Below are 21,742 nucleotides of genomic sequence, written 5' to 3' on the forward strand. Positions count from 1 at the left end.
TTTGACTGCACTGAACGCTGCAGGAACCTGTGGAATGAATGCATACAATAACAGACAATTTATCAGCAGGGACAAAACTATGACCGGCGGATATGTCTCGATTGCGACATACAAAGAGCCAGGAAAATCTCTCAAGATTCCTGAAATATTACACAAACCTTTGTCGGATAAACAGCGTGATCTGCTTTATGTCCAACGGTCTTCTACACTAAAGGACCATATACAACACAGATTTTTGAGGATGTCGCTTAAACGTTTGTGCGATTTCATTACTTTTTAACTTCTGGAACACGATTAAAGTAATAAAACAAATGCATACGTTCGACAAAAATTTCTACAATGACCTGAGTGAATGAAATTCTTCCTAGACATTTATCCCACTGCAAGTGAGCCAATGCTGAACCGATCCGTTTCAAGGCATTGGTCAATTATCAGGTTAAGACCAGAGAGATCTTCTGACAAGCTAGTAAATCCAGACGCTTACAGGGCCTCAGAACTGAAGAATGTCCCTCCCCAGCCACCATCACTCACTGTCCTGAGACACGAGCCTTAGAGGAGACGAGCTGCTCTGACTTTGAGTCTTCTAACAAAAAAAAAGCAGATCCAGCATTGGTGTTTTGTGATTTTAATGGCCCTGTGGTTGTTTTCTAAAACTCTGGATTGCATAATAGACCTAAAGCATTGTGCTTGAGGATAAATAATATTCTGAGGTGAAAATATGTGCAGAAAGTTTCGAATCAGGCAAGTGAAGGCTTCTCAGAGCGAAGCGTCAGGGCAGCATGTATGTGCCTGTGCTAGTGGTCTGCAGTGCAGGTGCACTGCAAATTTATCCCCTCCAGGAACAGGAAAGAACAGATTATGAACAAGTATGATTTAAGCCTCCTTCTATGACACACTTATAAAAAGAAATGGCCCCCGGCTCATAGACATGAAAATATGAAGGTGTATGGACAAATCAGTGGAAAATTTGCATATTTGCAACAGTGTTGCAACAACATTTGCATGTTGGTGACAGTATAATTGCATCTTACCAATTTTTTTTTTTGTTTGTTTAAATTACATCATTGGAATGCATGCAGGGCTTGACATGAACTTTTTGCTCACCAGCCACTGTGATCCAAAGTTACTATCCACTCAGCATTTTCACTGGTCACAATTTTGACATCGATACCATGGGAAAAACTTCCTTATAGATATTTTTAATATGATCTCATAATTTGGCAGCAGGTATATTAGGCTGCTGTCACTTTAAGACCCGATGCACGGATCCATTATACTGTTACACATGCGTTTTCTTTCTCATTTGTTTGTTTACTTGAATGTGTTTACGTGAATACTCTTCAAGACCGGCATTTTGACATTATTTTGTGTGTATTTGACTGTTTAAGTGCAATAAGCAGCAAAAAGGAACTCATTTTCGTACTGAGAAGTGGCTTTATATGCACATACTTTGGGTGCGTGCAGAAATTCTGCGGGAATTAGTAAAATTATGCGCAATCCTAAACTGAAATTCAAGCCCTGAAACACCAACAATATTCATCTGGAGAAATTGAAACGAGTGAGTGAGGGGAGTTTGTGTGTCGGAGAGATGAGAGAGAGAAAGATCAGCTGGTATCGTGTATCTATTCTGCGGAAAATGAGTATTGGAAGCGTTTAAGATGTTTCAGTATGGATATGTATCGAAAAATTCGATATTTTTGACAACACTACATTGCACTTTATTATTTCAGATGCCTTTTTAAAAGACTACAATTGAAAAATGTATATATTTTCTATATAAAATTCAACCCGCCAAGGTGGCTATTTGGAGTGACTGCGTTACACGCCTCTGCTGAAATCCACCCGCATTTGGCGGGTTAACGGGTGTTAATGTCAAATAAATTAATGGATAAGGCAGGAAAATACATTCACAATAGAGCTGGCAAAAACAGGACAAAATAAATCTGATTGACTACACTACAATTCAAAACTTTAGAGTCAGTAAGATTTTTTGAAAGCAGTCTCTTATGCTCACCAAGACTGCATTTATTTGATCAAATAGGGTAAAACAGTAATATTACGAAATACTATTACACTTTTTATTGTTTTCTATTTTCATATATTTTAAAGTATATTTATTCCTGTGATCAAAGCTGAATTTTCAGCACACGAGTCACATGATCCTTCAGAAAACATTCTAATATGCTGATTTGGTGCTCAAAAAACATTTCTTATTATTATTCATGTTGAAAACAGTTTGAATCTGACTTGTGACATTTAAATCCTATAAATAACACAAATTAAAATATTCTTAAAGGTCACTTACTTGTACGGGTCATTGGGGTCTTGAGCATTACAGGCCTCGGCGTGGCCATTACACACACATCTTCCTCCAATACTGATGTCTTTAATACTGTAGTAATACTGAAGAATAAATGCAGAGAATATGATATAGTTGGAATAATTTATGATTTTGTAACAAAGCTGTGTTTGTAATTGCTGCCCATTCAAAACAATATATCTTACTCTTCGTGTGACCGTGGGGTCTCTCAGGGCTTTGCCCATCAGGTGACCCAGCAGTGTGTTGGTGCGGAGGAAGCGCAGGCGGATGTTGGTGGCCTTGGTGAACTCCCTCAGAACAGGAGAGTAGGAGAAGTTCATGGCGCCCGGTCGTCCGTTCACCAGAGACACCACAATCTGAACGTGTGTGAGAGTGATTTAAAGTCAGACTTCACAGTGGTACTTAAAGTGTCTATAAAAGTACTGAAAGTATATAAGTGAATAAAAGAGTCAGTGGGCAAGAGCCAGTGTTGGGATAGAGTTTGTCCGTGTCCGTACCTCTCCATTCTCCAAAGGGACAATCCTTGAGTACTCTGTTGTGCAGATGATATCGTCATCATGGTTGATCCGCTCGATAGACCTCTGGCCAAACCGCTCGATACAGTCTCTTTTAGAGGCTGGAGCAAAAACAATGACAATGAATAAAGCGTAAGAACACTGGTCAGGACAATCTATTTAAAGTCACCATGAAATCAAAACTGACAATTATTGTTTTTGTTAAAGGGGACCTATTATGCTCCTTTCACAAGATGTAATATAAGTCTCTGGTGTCTCCAGAATGTGTCTGTGAAGTTTCAGTTCAAAATCCCCCACAGATCATTTATTATAACTTGTCAAATTTGCCCCTATTTGGGTGTGAGCAAAAACACGCCGTTTTTGTGTGTGTCCCTTTAAATGCAAATGAGCTGCTGCTCCCGCCCCCTTTCCAGAAGAGGGCGGAGCTTTAACAGCTCAACAACCACAAAGCTGGAGAATCTCACACAGCCAAAATGAGGATTGTCAGTAACGGTGTTCTGCCTTACATTGTTCAAACCGGAGTCGACACTGATGGAGAGACTCAGGAAGAAGTTACAACTTTTAGACGTTTCTGAATGGTTAGTGGATAAATTGATGTAGTTGCTGTGGAGTTGATTCAACTCATCCACTAGCATGTGCCGTCATGTTCATCTTTTGTGTTGAATTGACCCTCGTTTGTGAAGCAGTCCGGCGTAAAATGATGGCATGACAACAACACTCTACTACAACAACTCTTCCTCTTCTCTAAAGCAGCACGACATGGCTGTTGTTTATGCAAATTTTAGGGTTAGTGATGTCACCAACCCAGGAAGAAGCTCGTTGTAGTCCCTACCAGCTGTTTGTTGTAGTCCTTAACAAGTGATTTCTGTAAAATAAAATATCTCCCTTTGCATTGAACTTTAAGTGTTGTAACTTTGCAGATGTTAAATGATCAAACAGCAACATTACACACTAACTAAAGTTAAAAAAGTGAAATCATAATCAACCACCCCTTTAATATTATGATACTCATACTTAAACAGTAACATAAAAAATATTTTAAAAAATATTGATAAAAAATATTTTAACTTGTTATCTAAAGAAAATAATTATTTCAATATCAAAACATAATATAAATATACTTCAAAAAATAAATATTTAGGTATAAATATAATTAAAATTAAAGGTGCCGTAGAACGTTTTTTTACAAGATGTAATATAAGTCTAAGGTGTCCCCTGAATGTGTCTGTGAAGTTTCAGCTCAAAATACCCCATAGATTTTTTTTAATAAATTTTTTTAACTGCTTATTTTGGGGCATCATTAAATATGAGCCGATTTAGGCTGCGGCCCCTTTAATTCCTCCTGCTCCCCGCCCCCGGAGCTCGCGCTTGCCTTTAACAGCATAAACAAAGTTCACACAGCTAATATAACCCTCAAAATTGTTCTTTACAAAGTGTTCGTCATGCAGCATGTCTAATCGCGTAAGTATAGTATTTATTTGGATGTTTACATTTGATTCTGAATGAGTTTGATAGTGCTCCGTGGCTAAAGCTAACATTACACACTGTTGGAGAGATTTATAAAGAATGAAGTTGTGTTTATGAATTATACAGACTGCAAGTGTTTAAAAAATTAAAATAACGTCAGTCTTGTACATATTAATGATCCCGACTGTTACGTAACAGTCGGTGTTATGTTGAGATTCGCCTGTTCTTCAGAGGTCTTTTAAACAAATGAGATTTACATAAGAAGGAGGAAGCAATGGAGTTTGAGACTCACTGTATGTCATTTCCATGTACTGAACTCTTGTTATTCAACTATGCCGAGATAAATTCAATTTTTAATTCTAGGGCACCTTTAATATAAATTAGTAAATTAATTTAAACATAATATAATTAGTTATATATAACCAATCATTCATAACATTATTTGTAACATTCTTAAATCTGAACTTAACTAGAAGTACTGGTTAAAATGCTCTCAATCTATAGCTGTTGATTGTTAGTCTCTAATCATCATCAGCTTTTTTTGTTTTTTTTTGTTACACCAATATTATATTTCAATCTGGATATTACTCATAATATAGCACATCATATGAAGTCATATGTCCATTTTTTCCTAACAAAATAAACAATTATTATCATGCTCTTGTTCTTCTGAATGCAAAGCTGACTCTAGACTGAATATTAAAGTATATAAAATATGCTATTTATAAAGTATTCAACACACAGCAATCTGTCTCAAAATGTTCTCTCTTTTCTCCATCTTTCTCCAGCGTTCTGTCTTTGTTTAGTACGAAGTCATGGAGGCAGTTGTGGGCTGATGGATTGTGAGTTTAGCAAAACAACTGAAAATTACATTTCATTCTGTTGATAATGTCAAACCTCCAAATGCCAACCAAGGCGTGTAGTTACTGTTGCCAGACTTGTGGCCTACACCTACACTACTGACGGCCTTCAGTGACAAACAAGACAACACAATATTGGTGTTTGCAAACCACAGAGCCAGAGAACAGAAAGAACTGACCTTTCTCAATTTCCCACACTTTCATTCCCATAATGCATTCCTCTCAATTATGGAAGGCCACACAATGTTCATGAAGCTGGATAAAGCTTGACAGTGATAAGAAGCTAATTTCAGTTACTCACAGGCGAAGAACTTCCATGGCTGGTATGTTTTCCCAAAGTCAATGGAGCGCTCCAGAACCCACAGGTCCGGCCGGGGCGAGTTGGCAAACTTGATGAGCACGTATGCAACGTGGAAAAGCTGGGAAGAATAAAAAAGAATTTCAATATAAGTTCACAATTTGAATAATGTCTTATTTGCATTAAACTGTATCATTTATATATGCATTACTGTATATCAGTCATCAGTATATCAAGAATGGGCAATAAAAAACCCATATTGGTGACAACCTACCCACCTTAAAGGGATAGTTCACCCAAAAATGAAAATTTGATGTTTATCTGCTTACCCCCAGCGCATCCAAGATGTAGGTGACTTTGTTTCTTCAGTAGAACACAAATGATGATTTTTAACGGCAAGACTTGATTTTTAAATGATGAACTTCATCTATAAGAGTAAATAAAACTTGCTTAGACAAATCCAAATTAAACCATGCGGCTCGTGACGACACATTAATGTCCTAAGACACGAAACGATCGGTTTGTGTGAGAAACTGAACAGTATTTATATCATTTTTTACCTCTAATACACCACTATGTCCAACTCCGTTCATGACTCCTTTAGTGATGTCTGACACTCATTGAAGTATATGCGCGAGACATCACTTCCGTTGTCAGAGCGCGATCAGACATCACTAAAGGAGTCATGAACGGAGTTGGACATAGTGGTGTATTAGAGGTAAAAAATGATATAAATACTGTTCAGTTTCTCACACAAACCGATCGTTTCGTGTCTTAGGACATTAATGTGTCGTCACGAGCCGCATGGTTTAATTTGGATTTGTCTAAGCAAGTTTTATTTACTCTTATAGATGAAGTTCATCATTTAAAAATCAAGTCTTGCCGTTAAAAATCATCATTTGTGTTCTACTGAAGAAACAAAGTCACCTACATCTTGGATGCGCTGGGGGGTAAGCAGATAAACATCAAATTTTCATTTTTGGGTGAACTATCCCTTTAAAGACAATGAATCAACCCTACACTGCACAATACTTTAGTTTAACCTTAACCTTGGTTATACATGCATCCAGTGGAGCCGATGACATCACCGCCATCTTAAACTTCCTTTTCACATAAATTCATCACATGTGAATATCAGTCCTGTCTCCCAGGCTTTCTGTTGGGAGAGGCCCTATATAATTAAGGCAGTTATGGCTGTGAGTTCATATAATGTCGAGTAATGTCATTTTTACATGACTGATAGATTGACTTTGAGGTTCACAGATGTTCTCCCACAGTGACTTAATCAAAGGCATGGACATATCTGGACTGTTTTCCCTAAACTCACTCAATCAACACACAGACATTCTGCCCCAGAGAGAGAGAACGAAAGGTGGAAGTAATGACATCATGACTATTAAATGATGTAATGCTAAATTAATGTTGAGATTAATACAGTCTGTAAGTTTACACCAAATACTACATTTGGAAGTATAATCAAATTGACAGCCCCCTTTAGTTACTGTTGCTATGTCAGACAAGCCATCGCACATCATGAAAAATACACCGCGGAGCAAAGAGGACACTGACAATGCGTCGACAGACAAGACAGAGCAGGTTACTTTTGATATGAAACAAAGTCTCAAATTTCAAATTGTGTGATTTTTTAAGAAATTCAAACAATAAATACTGTATTGTGGCTCTTTAATGTGTCGTGACAGATCGCTGTAGCGCCTCAGATCAAGCGGCTCATGAACCGATCATCTCTATACTAGTTCGTTTATAGCAGTGTTTCTCAAACTGGGGTACGTGAGGTGACAAAAGGGGGTACACGAACAAAATGGTGAGTAGTTAATTTAACTCTACCTTACCTTAAAATAATATTAAAACCGAGCATGTATTTCTAACTGGCAAAATGCCGTAAATCCATTACATTTAATCAAATTACCTCATGTTTTGCAGTCTAAAATGACTGCATCCACACAAGCAGCATGCATATGATAGATTGCGTGCCGTCTGCTGCCTTAAATCGCGCTAATTACTGTCGTTCTCGACAATGCACCTTTGTAAAAGTGGGGATTTAAAACTTGCATGAAGAACAAATATAGACACAGATAGTGGATTTATATCAATTTAAGACTCAAACTTTCTTCAAAATCATACCTTGTGTGAGTTCTTGTATTTAATGTTGATAACGAGGGAGAATGCAATTGTACCCAAATATCCACATGACTGCAAACGTGCATTATTAGCCTATACAACAGGTCAAAAAACAAAATGTACATTTTAAACACAGTACTGTCAGTATTTACTCTATTTTGCAACGAAAAAATATTTCTAATGAAAGAACTACAACACACAAATGCGGCTTTGAACGAATCGTGAGAGTCAGTGATTCAATGATTCATTCACAGCCACTTGCTTCGTTACTGAATGAATGACTCGATGATTCACTCATAAAAACAGTGACTTGCTGCCACCTACTGGCAGTTTTAGTTTAATATTTAAAAGTATCACTTCGTTTTACCATCATTGCATAGTTCTATATTAAACATTTTTTATTTAAAACATTATTTATTTTATAAAGTTATTCATAAATGTAAAAATATGCACTGGAAAATCAATTTAGGGGGCAAATATTGAATCCCTTCAGGGGGTACTCCACGCTAAAAAGTTTGAGAACCACTGCTTTATAGCATCAAATAAACATTAATGAACATCATAAGGAATTTTGTTTCAACTGCCGAAGATATCGGTACACGCCATTTTTCAAGTTAAGTCCACCGACGAGTCTGCTAACTCCCCTGACTGCTTTGTCGGACAAAATGGCAGACTCTGCGTTATGATTGGTTAGATCACCTGTCAATCAAACCCCCAGCAAAGGGTCAGTTGGCTGTAAGTCATTTTAACTCATTTTTCAGTCTTGCCTAGTTGAATCTTGTATAACATAAAAAATGAAGTTTCAAATGAAGTTAAATTGGTTATTTATTTATTTTTTACATACTAATCTGGGCATATAGTCACGGTCTGTGAAATAGTTTCCTGTTTTATGGTTATCTCATAACAGCAAAATTATTTTGTGCTTGTTGGTTTTACCACACTGACTTACATTTGTCAGATTAAAGGTGTTTGAAAAAAATCAATAATATAACAAAACTAAAATTAAAGTATATAATAACACAATTTTGTGTCAAACTAGTTTATAAAATTTAGACAAAAAAAGACAATTACATCACCAAGATGTATGGCCCACAAACATTTTAATTCAGAAATGACAAAAAAAGGTGTACTTTCTGAACACATTACCAGACACATAATACATGTATAAGAACTTTATCATTCTTGTCTGAAGAACATCATGGACAACATGGATCATAGAAATATTTCTTTCAACAGTTAACCCTTAAATGCATACCTCGGGTCTTTAGTGACCCGGGACGTCATTCACTACCCTCCTCCTCGTTCATTTTTTAAAGTTAGACATCAACCTTCTTGGTATTCCTCAATCAATTCATTATAAAGAATATAACAAGGAAAAAAATCATAAAATTATTAAAGAATGCCTATTTTTGTATTCATTTTTTGTAAAAATTGTATAGGGTGTGTATGAGTGTACATATACTTTTTTCTGCACAACAATAATTAAATCTTAGATGACGAAATAAGTGGAATTCACCTTTATTCCACAAGGTGGCAATGTCTGATACACAATGCTGAAGTGACGACTCATTCAGACAGAAAACAAAAGAATAAGAAAAGCATGAAATGGCTCAGCGATTTACTGCAGAGCAAGTACTGAACGCAATCAAATATGACTGTAACTGTTACTGGATAGATGAAGCTGGTGAAGCTGTTAGCGATCAAAATATTGATTTTGAAGATGTTGAAAATTATAGTTTTGAGAATACATTTGAGATCACGAATGGGCTCATATTCGTGACCTCAAACATAAAACTAGCCCATTATTTGCTGAATTTACTGGGAAATGAGCTCTGATGAGGACAGTGATGATGGCATAAAACATCTGCTCAAACTGAGCCCTTTCAAGCTCCAAAAGGTAACAAAATATGCTTTATTTTATTCTTCTGTAATTATTACTCTAATATCAGAGGAGTTTTATATTATCGCGACAGGTAGAGATCCTTCCGTGTTAGATATTGATCCGGGTCGATAAAGACCCGAATATGTAAGAATGATTGGCGAAACAGTCATGCATTTAAGGGTTAGATAACTCATTTCTGATGGAAGCCAAAACTCAACTGATCAACTCTAATCTCCTTGGTCCATTTTAGTCTTGTGCGATAACCACCTGACATTCATTTGTGCTCTCTTTGCTATCTCTACCACTCTTAAAACACCATGCCACATTCTCACGGGGACAGCTGATCTGTTATTAAACTACAGTATAAGTTTAATACAAATTTCACAAACAGGGCTTAGATTAAGCCAGGATTAGGCCTTAGTTCAATTAGGGTATTTAAGTAGCTTTTATAAGCGTACCTTAGAAAAAAAAACATTGCTGTCATGTATCTTGAGACAAAACGATGGGACTGTGACATATTTATAAGATATATCAGTGCAAGTTGCTTTCAGTTAAAACAGCTCAAACGTGCATTTTAGTCTGGGACTAGGCTGAAGCTTTGCCAGTGAAACCATGGGATTAAACTATAAGAGTAATCCATTATTATAAATATTAGCCATTCTTCATCTAATCTTACTGGAAATGTGTCTTCCTAAGGAAAGCCAAAGGCTTAATGCTTAAACATGCATCTACTTCCTCTCTAAGCCCCTCAGCTCTGACAACACAGTATCCCCTTCAACACACACACACAAAACCATCCCCCACCATCTATACTAACTTCCACAACCCCTCAATGCAAAGCAACGCAACCCCAAAGCCCCTCTGCTACAAAGAAGCACTTCAGCCACATCAGGGGCTTTTGTCAACGCAAGCCTCTTCACAGATACGCAGAACAAAAACACATCTGTGGAAATATCTGAAGGGAGTAGCGAGGTGGAAAGGTGGGCTCTTTGAAATGAGGATCAGATGCTCTTTCTTCCATCTGCCAGACGGACGGCTGGTCACAGGGGTGTGAATGAACCTGAACTTCAGACTTTGTGTGTCTGCATTTCACATTTACCAGGGCCATGATGAGAGATGCAACATGCTTCTATGGTGCTCTGAGTGGTTGTTAGTTCTTGCTATTTGGTGCTAGTGTCTTCTGGATGGTTTCTATGGAGTTGCTAGTAGTTTCTAGGTGGTTACTCACTGGAAAAAGGTATTTTTTGCTGTGAAAGCCTTTTATTTGGTTGGGTTGGGTTGGGTTGGGTTTGCTGCAGCGTGAGGTAAGTGTGTATGAAATGTTCAATAAAAGTCTGCTTGTGTCCAGACTCCCTTGGGCTTAATGATTGCACAAATTCCTTCTTTGTTGCCACAGTGATAAGTGTGGAAACACAGGTATGGGGATTGTGAATGCTTGGCCAATCATTAAGCACCTGAGAAACCGGCACCACACCTTGGTCAACAGGGCAAAAGTCATGGAAATGTTGCTAAACAAAAGACAAAAACTAAACTTGGGTTAATATTTCCAAATGGCTGATTCAGTTGTCTAAGTTGTTTCATTCTGGAATAAGTTGTTATAATAGGTTATGTGGGGTATATTGAGTAACATTTATTGTAACTCTTTTTGACTCTCTCTAAACACTCTCCAGAAGGCTGTTGCAGGAATAAGTGAACAGCATCAGCGAGGCGATCTGTGCATGTCTGAGCATGCTTCAAAGTGACAGAAGATGTTCACTCCATCCCCCTCACCCTCATCTGTACACTTTTCCATTCCTTCACCTATATATTTTTTTCGGTAACACTTTACTTAAAGCCTTTATGTATAATGCATTATATCTCTTCATAAATACTTGCAACTAAAGTTAAAATGCCTTATAATATTTGTAGATTTCTTGTGCATCTGAAATTGGATGTTTGTCAAGTGTTTTAATGCATTATACTTTCCAAAGGTGTGTTCAATAAATAGATATTATAACTGTGGTTATAATTATTCATGAGACCATACAATGCATTATAAGTAAGCAATAAGGTACTCAAGGTTAGTGCTGTATCGTGAATAAGTCACGGCTGAAGGGCGTTGTTAGGCAAAACACGAAGCCGAGTAACCCCTTCAGCCGTGACTTATTCACGATACAGCACTAGCCTCGAGTACCTTATTGCTTTTATAAAACGGTTGCCACACAATACAAATATTAAAGCCAAAAATATGTATCAATATGACTTTCATGAAGTAAAGTAAAAGCCTTCCTTCCGCCGGAAAAAATAGTCCCTGACCGTGAACAGCAACAGAAGTTACATTATTATGCCATTAGATGGCAGCAAAGACTGTCTTTATGAGTGTGTCAGTCAGTAGTGAAGACTTTTATATTGAAAAGACTGAATTGTTGTGAACACGGAACAAGACGCAACTGACAAATGCTTTGACTAGCGCTGTCAGTCACGGGAAAACCCCTTAACTGTTAAAAGGACAAGATAATACATCGCAACAGATTTTTATTATGAACATAGGACTGACCTGAAGGAAAATGCTAAATCTGAATGCAGGTAATAAACTCGCTCACTCGATCTCTTTCTCACAATACTCTTCTACATAATACAGTAAGCTTCAATGAACAATATCAGCTGAGAACAAACAGTTTACGTTGCTAAAGTGGTTGCTAAGGGTGTTGTGTAGTGATCGTGCTATATATAAAGGCTTTAAGTAAAGTGTTAATTGGTAATTTATTTTCTCATATCCTAGCATAATATGCAGAAACAAAGGGACTTACACGTGAGAAGCAACACAAGCAATTTATCATAGGATCCAACAATGTTCATAGTACACAATGCCAAGATTAAAGTATAAACAAGATTAGTATACAAGCTAGAGCAGAAATTAAATGCAGACGAGAAGAGAATGAGAGCAATGTTTAAAAAAAATAAAATAAAATACATATACATATACATAGGTGTTGCAGTAAGTTTTATGAATTTATCAACTCTTTTTAATGATCTAATTTTTTTTTTTATGAAAACTGAATTATAATTTTTAGAGATTCACCAATATATATCAGCCAGTAATCAGTATTGGCTGATAAAATCAAATTTTTTACACTATCTGCGGATAGTTAAAAAACAGCCGATAGTCAGGGCCGATATTTGTGTCAACCAAAAGAGAGCAGGAAAATGCACTGAATTTGTGCTTTGTGTAAAGAAAATGCTAAAAAACTAGTTTGATGTTCAATATTAATAGTAATTATATGAATTAATAAAATTCAGAAAGTTAAGAAATATTCATTTATTCTGAAACAAGCTGATGAAATGGAGAGAATAAAGTTTTTGTTTGCATTTCTTTCAAAATATAATAATGAAAAATATAATGATTAATTATAATGATGAAATTATCATTAACTCAAAAGAAGCAGTTCTGCAAAAAAGGCAGAAACCCCAAACTATCGGTATCAGCAAATATCGTTCTGAATATTCGGATATCAGTATCGGTGGGGAAACTATAAAATATTATAGTTTTTTATATTTAACTATAAAATATAAAATCCTGAAACATTTAAACTAAAAAAATGGAAATAGCAGCACAACTGTTTTGCAATACATCATGAACACAATAAATACATTGTGCATATTTTTTGATGTAACTACATAGCAGTTAAAGACACCTGATATAAAGTGTGATCCAATCAATCATCAGTTTACAGTTCATAGAACTTTATCCATGTTTTTTTATGCATGAAACTCAGACTTGGTGTGAATGAGCCTAACAGAGCCTGTTATAGTACTATACACCCACTCGATCCCTATAGGCTTCACTTGTTCCCTCTCTCCCTTTCCTCTTCATATCCTCTTCTTCCTTCCATCACATTTTTTATCTTTATACCACATCCTGTCATGATGTCTGTGTAAGACACCGGTGTTGCTCTGCAGGAGTGGAACGTTTCACAACCTCAGCAGTCCGACTCAGAAACGCCAGACAGGCTTGAGAATAATGGCCTGCTTATGAGGAGAGCAGGAGGAGGAGGAGGGATTACCATGGCAACGGGGGATGCCGTAACAGCTGCACGCGTGCATTCACACCTGGAGTCCCGGCACATGTCGTAAATCCTGTTACATCGTTAGCTGGTATGTACATGGTTTGGTAAAATGAAACTGTGATGGGTCACTCCAGAGTTCGAAGATCAAACACAGCTGTTGTCCCCCAGAGACAGAATCTGATCGGGGCAAACGGATCCCACCCTTACAGTCCATTCCAGACATGCCTGAGAGAGCTGCGTTTACTGCCATCCATTCACAGCTACAGAGAAACAAAAAGCAGCAGACTGTCTATCACCTCTCAAAGCATATACACACTACAACACCGGTACATGTAACCTCAGGACTGTGTGTCACTGGATACTTTCTCTCTTTCCAAACACAAAAATGAACCACAAGAGCATTTCTTGTTGCTAAGGTATTCTGAGTTGTTGCCAGGGTGAGATGCTTACTGGCTCAAGTCTAGGGCTGCAACTAACGATTATTTCGAAAATCAATTAATCTGTCCATTATTTTTCGATTAATCGATGGAAATTTTTTTTAAAAAATTGTATTTTTAATTAAAAATTAATTTCAGTCCATTATTTTAAACAATATTATTGCCCAATGCTGTCCTCCAGACGATGTAAAGCCTATGAAAACAAAAATAGTGAATGTAGGCTATGCTGTACATTATAAGCAAAAAAAGGTTAAAATACAAACATTATATACTAAACCTAAAAACAACTGATAGATTACTATTTTAAAGCAGAAATTAAAACAAATAAATTAAAAATGATAATAAACAAAAACAAAAGCACAAAATGTTAACTTGCAAGTGGTATAAATAACACACATTCACTCGTCTGAACATGATTATATTACATTAATAGGCTATTATGTATATTTTTAAACCTACATTTAATTTCTAACAACAAAATATTTTAGCAAAATGTGTATCTTAGTCAGAATTATCGAGTTCCTATTCTACTGTTTGACGCACAAGCGCCCACCAGGGCTCGTTTATTTACGTCTGAAAGTTTAACAAGACGCTTGTTGTCAGAATATGCAAAATGGAAATACTTGCGGGACTTTCTAACATTTACAGATAAGGATATAACCGTAAAATGTGTCCAGGAAAACGTGTCAAAGGCATTAAACAGCAAACTCATCTGTCAAAGCACGAGAGGTAAACGCTTATGCTTTTGTTTGAAGCACTTAAAAATATAAAGCATTCTCATGTGTCGGACAACTTGGATCATGTACCTTTCCCGGAGCAGCTCCCTCTGTGTCCTCCAATATTTTTTGTATGTGTTTTGTCCAAGCGGCAACCTCCCACCGTTTCTCTTGAAGCCAATACGGAAGTGACTTAAACTGCAATGCATCGACTGGCCACTAGGGACAGGCTCCAACAGAGAGCAGAATCTCATTGAGCCCCATGTTAAAATGCCCAACTTTACAGCAGAAAAAAACGTGTTTACAGCTGGTACAAATTGTGGTTTTGGTCTGTATAGCTAATTTTGCCCGTCATGACAACTGTGAGGTGGGTGAATTTTTTTATAACTCATCCGTTTAAATTATATTAAGCCTTAAAGTTCTGCATAATTAAGGGCGAGGTTACTTGAGTGACAGGTGGATTGCCGCTGCTGTCACCACCTCACCTCAGCTCCGCCCGCGTCCCACCTCTTTGCCCATTTTCTGTTATCCGGGCGTGACGCGCTGCCAAAATGGCAACGGCTGGCTTTAGGAATCAAAATGCTCTTCAGAAACCTACAGGTGACATCATGGACACTATGTCCATATATTTTTTTTTTTTTACACTCTATGGTTTTGTCCATAGAAATGGGTTATTCAGTTTCCCAGGCATAGCGCGCAGACGTGACTAAACGATAATCAAAATCGTTGTCAATTTTTGTCATTATCGATAATAATCGATTTTATCGATTAGCTGTTGCAGCTTAAGGTACTATCATACAGTATTATAGTATATTATAGTACCTTACATTATATTATAGCATTATATTATATATTATAGAATATTATAGTACCTACAGCCTAATATTCATACTAAAATATTCCAGTCTGTAGATACGGACATCTATGGGAATTTTTTTCTGGAAGTCCAACATAGACAAACATTGCAAATCTGATCTTACTTTCTTAAAATTCCTAACCCCAAGTATGAGCAATTGTAATAATGATACTTAGGCCCCGTTTACACTAGAGCGTTTTCGTTTTAAAATGCATAACTTTTGCTACGGTTACGTTTTGCAGAGCCCGTTTTAGTTTGAAAACACCGGGGTTGCGTTTCAGTATAAACGTACCAAAACTGAGGCCCCGTTTACACTAGTGCGTTTTCGTTTTAAAACGCCGTTTTAAAATTAAAACGATCCTCGTCTACACTGGCTACATTCAGAAACATCTCCGTCTACACTACATAACCGAAAACGCATGTCACATGAACATTCATGCACACTGGACATACACTCTACAAGTGTAAACAGTTGCATCTTGCGCATGTTAAAAATGACAAGAAAGCCAGCAAAGATTGCAGTTCAGTCTCATTATTGTTTACATGGTCGTCAAGGATACACAGAGCGAATGTGGGCAGCCACGCCATCGTTTTCAAATGCTTTGGTCCATTTACACTGAAACACAACCCCAGCGTTTTTAAACTAAAATGCGTTTTAGAAAACAGACTTTTGAGTTAAAGTAGTTTAAACGACAGGCGTAACTGTAGCAAAACGTATGCGTTTTAAAACGAAAATGCACTAGTGTAAACGGGGTGCCTAAATGCGGAAGAGGCAACTGTTTACACTTGTACACGCATACCCAGTGTGCATGAACGGTCATGTGACGTGTTTTCGGTAGTATAGTGTAAAGAAAGATCGTTTCTGAAAATGCTGTTTTAAAACGAAAACGAACTAGTGTAAATGGGGCCTTAGCCACTAATTATGCACAGGAAAAATATCTTCATATGTGAACATACATCATATATCTATCTATGGAAGACCCCAACAAAACAACAAGGTTTTTAAACCACTTTTTTGGCTCCTCAAGGCAATGATGCCAGTAAGAGAAGACACAATAGTAAGTTAAGATAAGAGACTGAAAGGACAAGAAATGCAGAGCAGACCGAGGCAATAGAGAGAGAGAATAACAAAAGCTAAATATGTGTCTAAGCCAGGTTATTGAAGATTAATGTGCACAGAGCATTAATGTGTGTCCTGACACACTTTGCTGTTGAACACTCTAATTCATAGCTGAACTTTGGCTACTGTAAGCGTCTGAGCAAGTGTGAACATGAGCAGACACTGGTAATCTGCACTCCAAATACCACACCATGACAAAACATACAGCACTGAAGAAAAGGCCTGCATAGCTTCCCGCCATGCTGAAACTCTGCAGACAGCCCAAAAAAGAGGACAGTGTTACCCCAAATGTTTTATAACTGCAGCTCAATGAGTTTAAAGGAATAGTTCAACCCAAAAAATGTAATTATGTCTTTTTATATTAGCCTTTATGTTGTTAAAACTCTTTATTTTATTTTAAGATGAACTATTCCTGTAGGCCAAAGGTTTTTAAACTGGTACCTAACATTGGGCAGAAAGAAGATACACTTGATGCAAAGAAAATATTTTCCACACAATATTCCAATATTATATTCATGACCAAAAAGCATATTGAAAACAACATGTATTCATAATATCACATTTACTACTGCACACAGTATACACTAGCTTTCAAAAATTTGATCAAAGAAAAGTAAAGACTTTTATATTGTTTCAACAGATTTCTATTTCAAATAAATGCTGTAGTGTAAATGGCTCTTTATACATGAAAATATACTGCCACTTTTATATTTTAAGAGGTCTGTGCCATTTAAAAGTTTGAAATCCTGCTTTAATCCATGAGTATCTATACATACCCGTGACTGAATTGGCCCATAAGCAGAATTGCGTGATACAAAGTCAGAATTGTGAGATATAAAGTCAGAATTGTCAGATATAATGTCAGAATTGAGTTATAAAGTCAGAATTGAGTTATAAAGTAAGAATTGCGAGTTATAGTCAGAATTGCGTGATAAAAAGTCAGAATTGCATGATGTAAAGTCAGAATTGCATGATGTAAAGTCAGAATTGCATGATGTAAAGTCAGAATTGCATGATGTAAAGTCAGAATTGCGTGATAAAAAGTCAGAATTGCATGATGTAAAGTCAGAATTGCATGATGTAAAGTCAGAATTGCATGATGTAAAGTCAGAATTGCATGATGTAAAGTCAGAATTGCATGATGTAAAGCCAGAATTGCAAGTTATAGTCAGAATTGCATGATATAAAGTCAGAATTGTGAGTTATAAAGCCAGAATTGTGAGTTATAAAGTCAGAATTGCATGATGTAAAGTCAGAATTGCGAGTTATAAAGTCAGAATTGCATGATGTAAAGTCAGAATTGCAAGTTATAGTCAGAATTGCATGATATAAAGTCAGAATTGTGAGTTATAAAGCCAGAATTGTGAGTTATAAAGTCAGAATTGCATGATGTAAAGTCAGAATTGCGAGTTATAAAGTCAGAATTGCATGATATAAAGTCAGAATTGAGTTATAAAGTAAGAATTGCGAGTTATAGTCAGAATTGCGTGATAAAAAGTCAGAATTGCATGATGTAAAGTCAGAATTGCATGATGTAAAGTCAGAATTGCATGATGTAAAGCCAGAATTGCAAGTTATAGTCAGAATTGCATGATATAAAGTCAGAATTGTGAGTTATAAAGCCAGAATTGTGAGTTATAAAGTCAGAATTGCATGATGTAAAGTCAGAATTGCGAGTTATAAAGTCAGAATTGTGAGTTATAAAGTCAGAATTGCATGATGTAAAGTCAGAATTGCATGATGTAAAGTCAGAATTGCATGATGTAAAGTCAGAATTGCATGATGTAAAGCCAGAATTGCAAGTTATAGTCAGAATTGCATGATATAAAGTCAGAATTGTGAGTTATAAAGCCAGAATTGTGAGTTATAAAGTCAGAATTGCATGATGTAAAGTCAGAATTGCGAGTTATAAAGTCAGAATTGCATGATGTAAAGTCAGAATTGCAAGTTATAGTCAGAATTGCATGATATAAAGTCAGAATTGTGAGATATAAAGTCAGAATTGCATGATGTAAAGCCAGAATTGCAAGTTATAGTCAGAATTGCATGATATAAAGTCAGAATTGTGAGTTATAAAGCCAGAATTGTGAGTTATAAAGTCAGAATTGCATGATGTAAAGTCAGAATTGCGAGTTATAAAGTCAGAATTGCATGATGTAAAGTCAGAATTGCAAGTTATAGTCAGAATTGCATGATATAAAGTCAGAATTGTGAGTTATAAAGCCAGAATTGTGAGTTATAAAGTCAGAATTGCATGATGTAAAGTCAGAATTGCGAGTTATAAAGTCAGAATTGCATGATGTAAAGTCAGAATTGCAAGTTATAGTCAGAATTGCATGATATAAAGTCAGAATTGTGAGTTATAAAGCCAGAATTGTGAGTTATAAAGTCAGAATTGCATGATGTAAAGTCAGAATTGCGAGTTATAAAGTCAGAATTGTGAGTTATAAAGTCAGAATTGCATGATGTAAAGTCAGAATTGCGAGTTATAGTCAGAATTGTGAGTTATAAAGTCAGAATTGTGAGTTATAAAGTCAGAATTGCATGATGTAAAGTCAGAATTGCAAGTTATAAAGTCAGAATTGTGAGTTATAAAGTCAGAATTGCATGATGTAAAGTCAGAATTGTGAGTTATAAAGTCAGAATTGTGAGATATAAAGTCAGAATTGCAAGTTATAGTCAGAATTGTGAGTTATAAAGTCAGAATTGTGAGTTATAAAGTCAGAATTGCATGATGTAAAGTCAGAATTGCATGATGTAAAGTCAGAATTGCAAGTTATAGTCAGAATTGCGAGTTATAAAGTCAGAATTGCAAGTTATAGTCAGAATTGTGAGTTATAAAGTCAGAATTGTGAGTTATAAAGTCAGAATTGCATGATGTAAAGTCAGAATTGCGAGTTATAAAGTCAGAATTGTGAGTTATAAAGCCAGAATTGCGAGTTATAGTCAGAATTGCATGATGTAAAGTCAGAATTGTGAGAATTACGAGATATAAAGTCAGAATTGCAAGTTATAGTCAGAATTGCATGATGTAAAGTCAGAATTGTGAGTTATAAAGTCAGAATTGTGAGTTATAAAGTCAGAATTGCATGATGTAAAGTCAGAATTGTGAGTTATAAAGTCAGAATTGTGAGATATAAAGTCAGAATTGCAAGTTATAAAGTCAGAATTGCGAGTTATAGTCAGAATTGCATGATGTAAAGTCAGAATTGCGAGTTATAAAGTCAGAATTGTGAGATATAAAGTCAGAATTGTGTGATATAAAGTCAGAATTGCGAGTTATAAAGTCAGAAATGTGAGTTATAAAGTCAGAATTGCATGATGTAAAGTCAGAATTGTGAGTTATAAAGTCAGAATTGCAAGTTATAAAGTCAGAATTGCAAGTTATAAAGTCAGAATTGCAAGTTATAGTCAGAATTGCATGATGTTAAGTCAGAATTGTGAGTTATAAAGTCAGAATTGTGAGTTATAAAGTCAGAATTGCGAGTTATAGTCAGAATTGCATGATGTAAAGTCAGAATTGCGAGTTATAAAGTCAGAATTGTGAGATATAAACTTCGCAATTGCATGTTATAATGTCTAATTATGTGGAAAAAATGTCAGAATTGTCTCCATGAAGAGCCTGTCATACTTAAGTGCAACATACTTACACACAGAAAGACGACAAGCTGAGATTGATGAACGTATCTCAGGTCTCCCTCTCTGCCCTGTTCAGTGAAGTGTTTAAATAAAAGTGAATGTATGGGCTCTGTGTATAGCCTAAAGTTTGAAATCCTGCTTTAATCCATGAGTATCTATACATACCCGTGACTGAATTGGCCCACAAGCACACTTAGTCAAATGTAACAGTCTGCTCCTAAATACTGCATTTAAACTGTTAAACCACATGCTATAAAAGTGTCCAGAGGTGCCAACATCCCATAAAAAATACCAACATTCACAAACAGGTGTGCTTCATCGACCCAGTGCGGGAAAGCACGACGCCACTGAAAGGCATCTATACTGCCATAAGCCCTCACGGACAAGAGAGCTCTTGGACTCATGTGAGCTTACTTCATTCCTGTAGACTTTAGTAACGTATGGAGAAAGACATGCTGTTCATCACTTCCCAGCTTCTAGACAGAGGGATGTCACCGATGACATGTATAATCACACTTCATTTCCTGGGAATGCAGGATGGGCAGTGTGTGTGTGTGTGTGTGTGATCAGCCCTAAGGCATACGAGAGAGGGGGTTAGATGAGTTTGAAGGGTGGTCATCTGTTCACACCTGCTCTGCATGCCTCAATCCCATCCTCCCCTCCTGCAAAAGCACTACTATCAGTTTGGGATAATTTGAGCATTGCAGGAATATTGCTTATGTTTTCCTCTGAGGACCATGACTGGATTTGGGAATGCTTGCTGCAGGGTGTAAGGGAGGGTAGAACGTGACTTTCTCGTCATGTGTCTATTTAACTTAACACTGAAAGCTTTTGCTCTGTCCTACTTCAGTTATTATCTAGCTTCCATCATCAGCATCATTATCCTCTATGTTTTCCTGACCAGGCATTTTTATAATTATAGCCCCTTTGGAATGACATGGGAAGATCAGAGGGAGTGGGCTATCTGTGCTTTTCTTTCCTAAGCTGGGAGGTCAAGTGGCTAATTGTTGGCAGTTCAGTGTTCAACCTGCTGGTTCTGCTCTTGGCTGGTCCTGCTAGTCTCTGGGAAAGAGCGGAGGGTGTTTTCTGTGTCCCAGATGCTGTCCAGACTCTAATTAGATATCCCAGAGTATAGCCAGAGTGTCTTATCTGTGTTTCTCCCATCTGCTCTAAAACACACACACACTGGACTTAAAGGGATTTCTCATGGCTCTCCAGAACAAATGAAACAAAGTGAAACATACTTCAGTTTTTTAGGTACTTCCATGTGTTTTCACTTACAGTAGGTTTAATATTTGAAGATCACAAAGGAAAGAGGGACATGGAGTGCTGTACATTCTGAGAGACTGTTGTGTCTTGAAGCAACAAAAAGTAGTGGTGTTTTGTTTCTGAATGGATCAGTGTTTTTGAACAAATCACTAGAGTGAATCATTCAATGACTCACTCA

The 21,742-nt window shown here is 36.6% G+C and overlaps 1 protein-coding gene across 1 annotated transcript in view; it reads right to left on the bottom strand.

Annotated features, from left to right (window-relative positions):
* Positions 1-21,742, bottom strand: part of lama5 (laminin, alpha 5) — a 143,838-nt gene that overhangs the window by 88,812 nt on the left and 33,284 nt on the right. The window contains 4 exon segments of the mRNA XM_048177262.1: positions 2,306-2,403; positions 2,506-2,676; positions 2,818-2,936; positions 5,464-5,581. Coding sequence (XP_048033219.1) covers positions 2,306-2,403; positions 2,506-2,676; positions 2,818-2,936; positions 5,464-5,581 — 506 coding nt within the window.

Source organism: Megalobrama amblycephala, linkage group LG24, assembly GCF_018812025.1.
Source record: "Megalobrama amblycephala isolate DHTTF-2021 linkage group LG24, ASM1881202v1, whole genome shotgun sequence".
NCBI lineage: Eukaryota > Metazoa > Chordata > Actinopteri > Cypriniformes > Xenocyprididae > Megalobrama > Megalobrama amblycephala.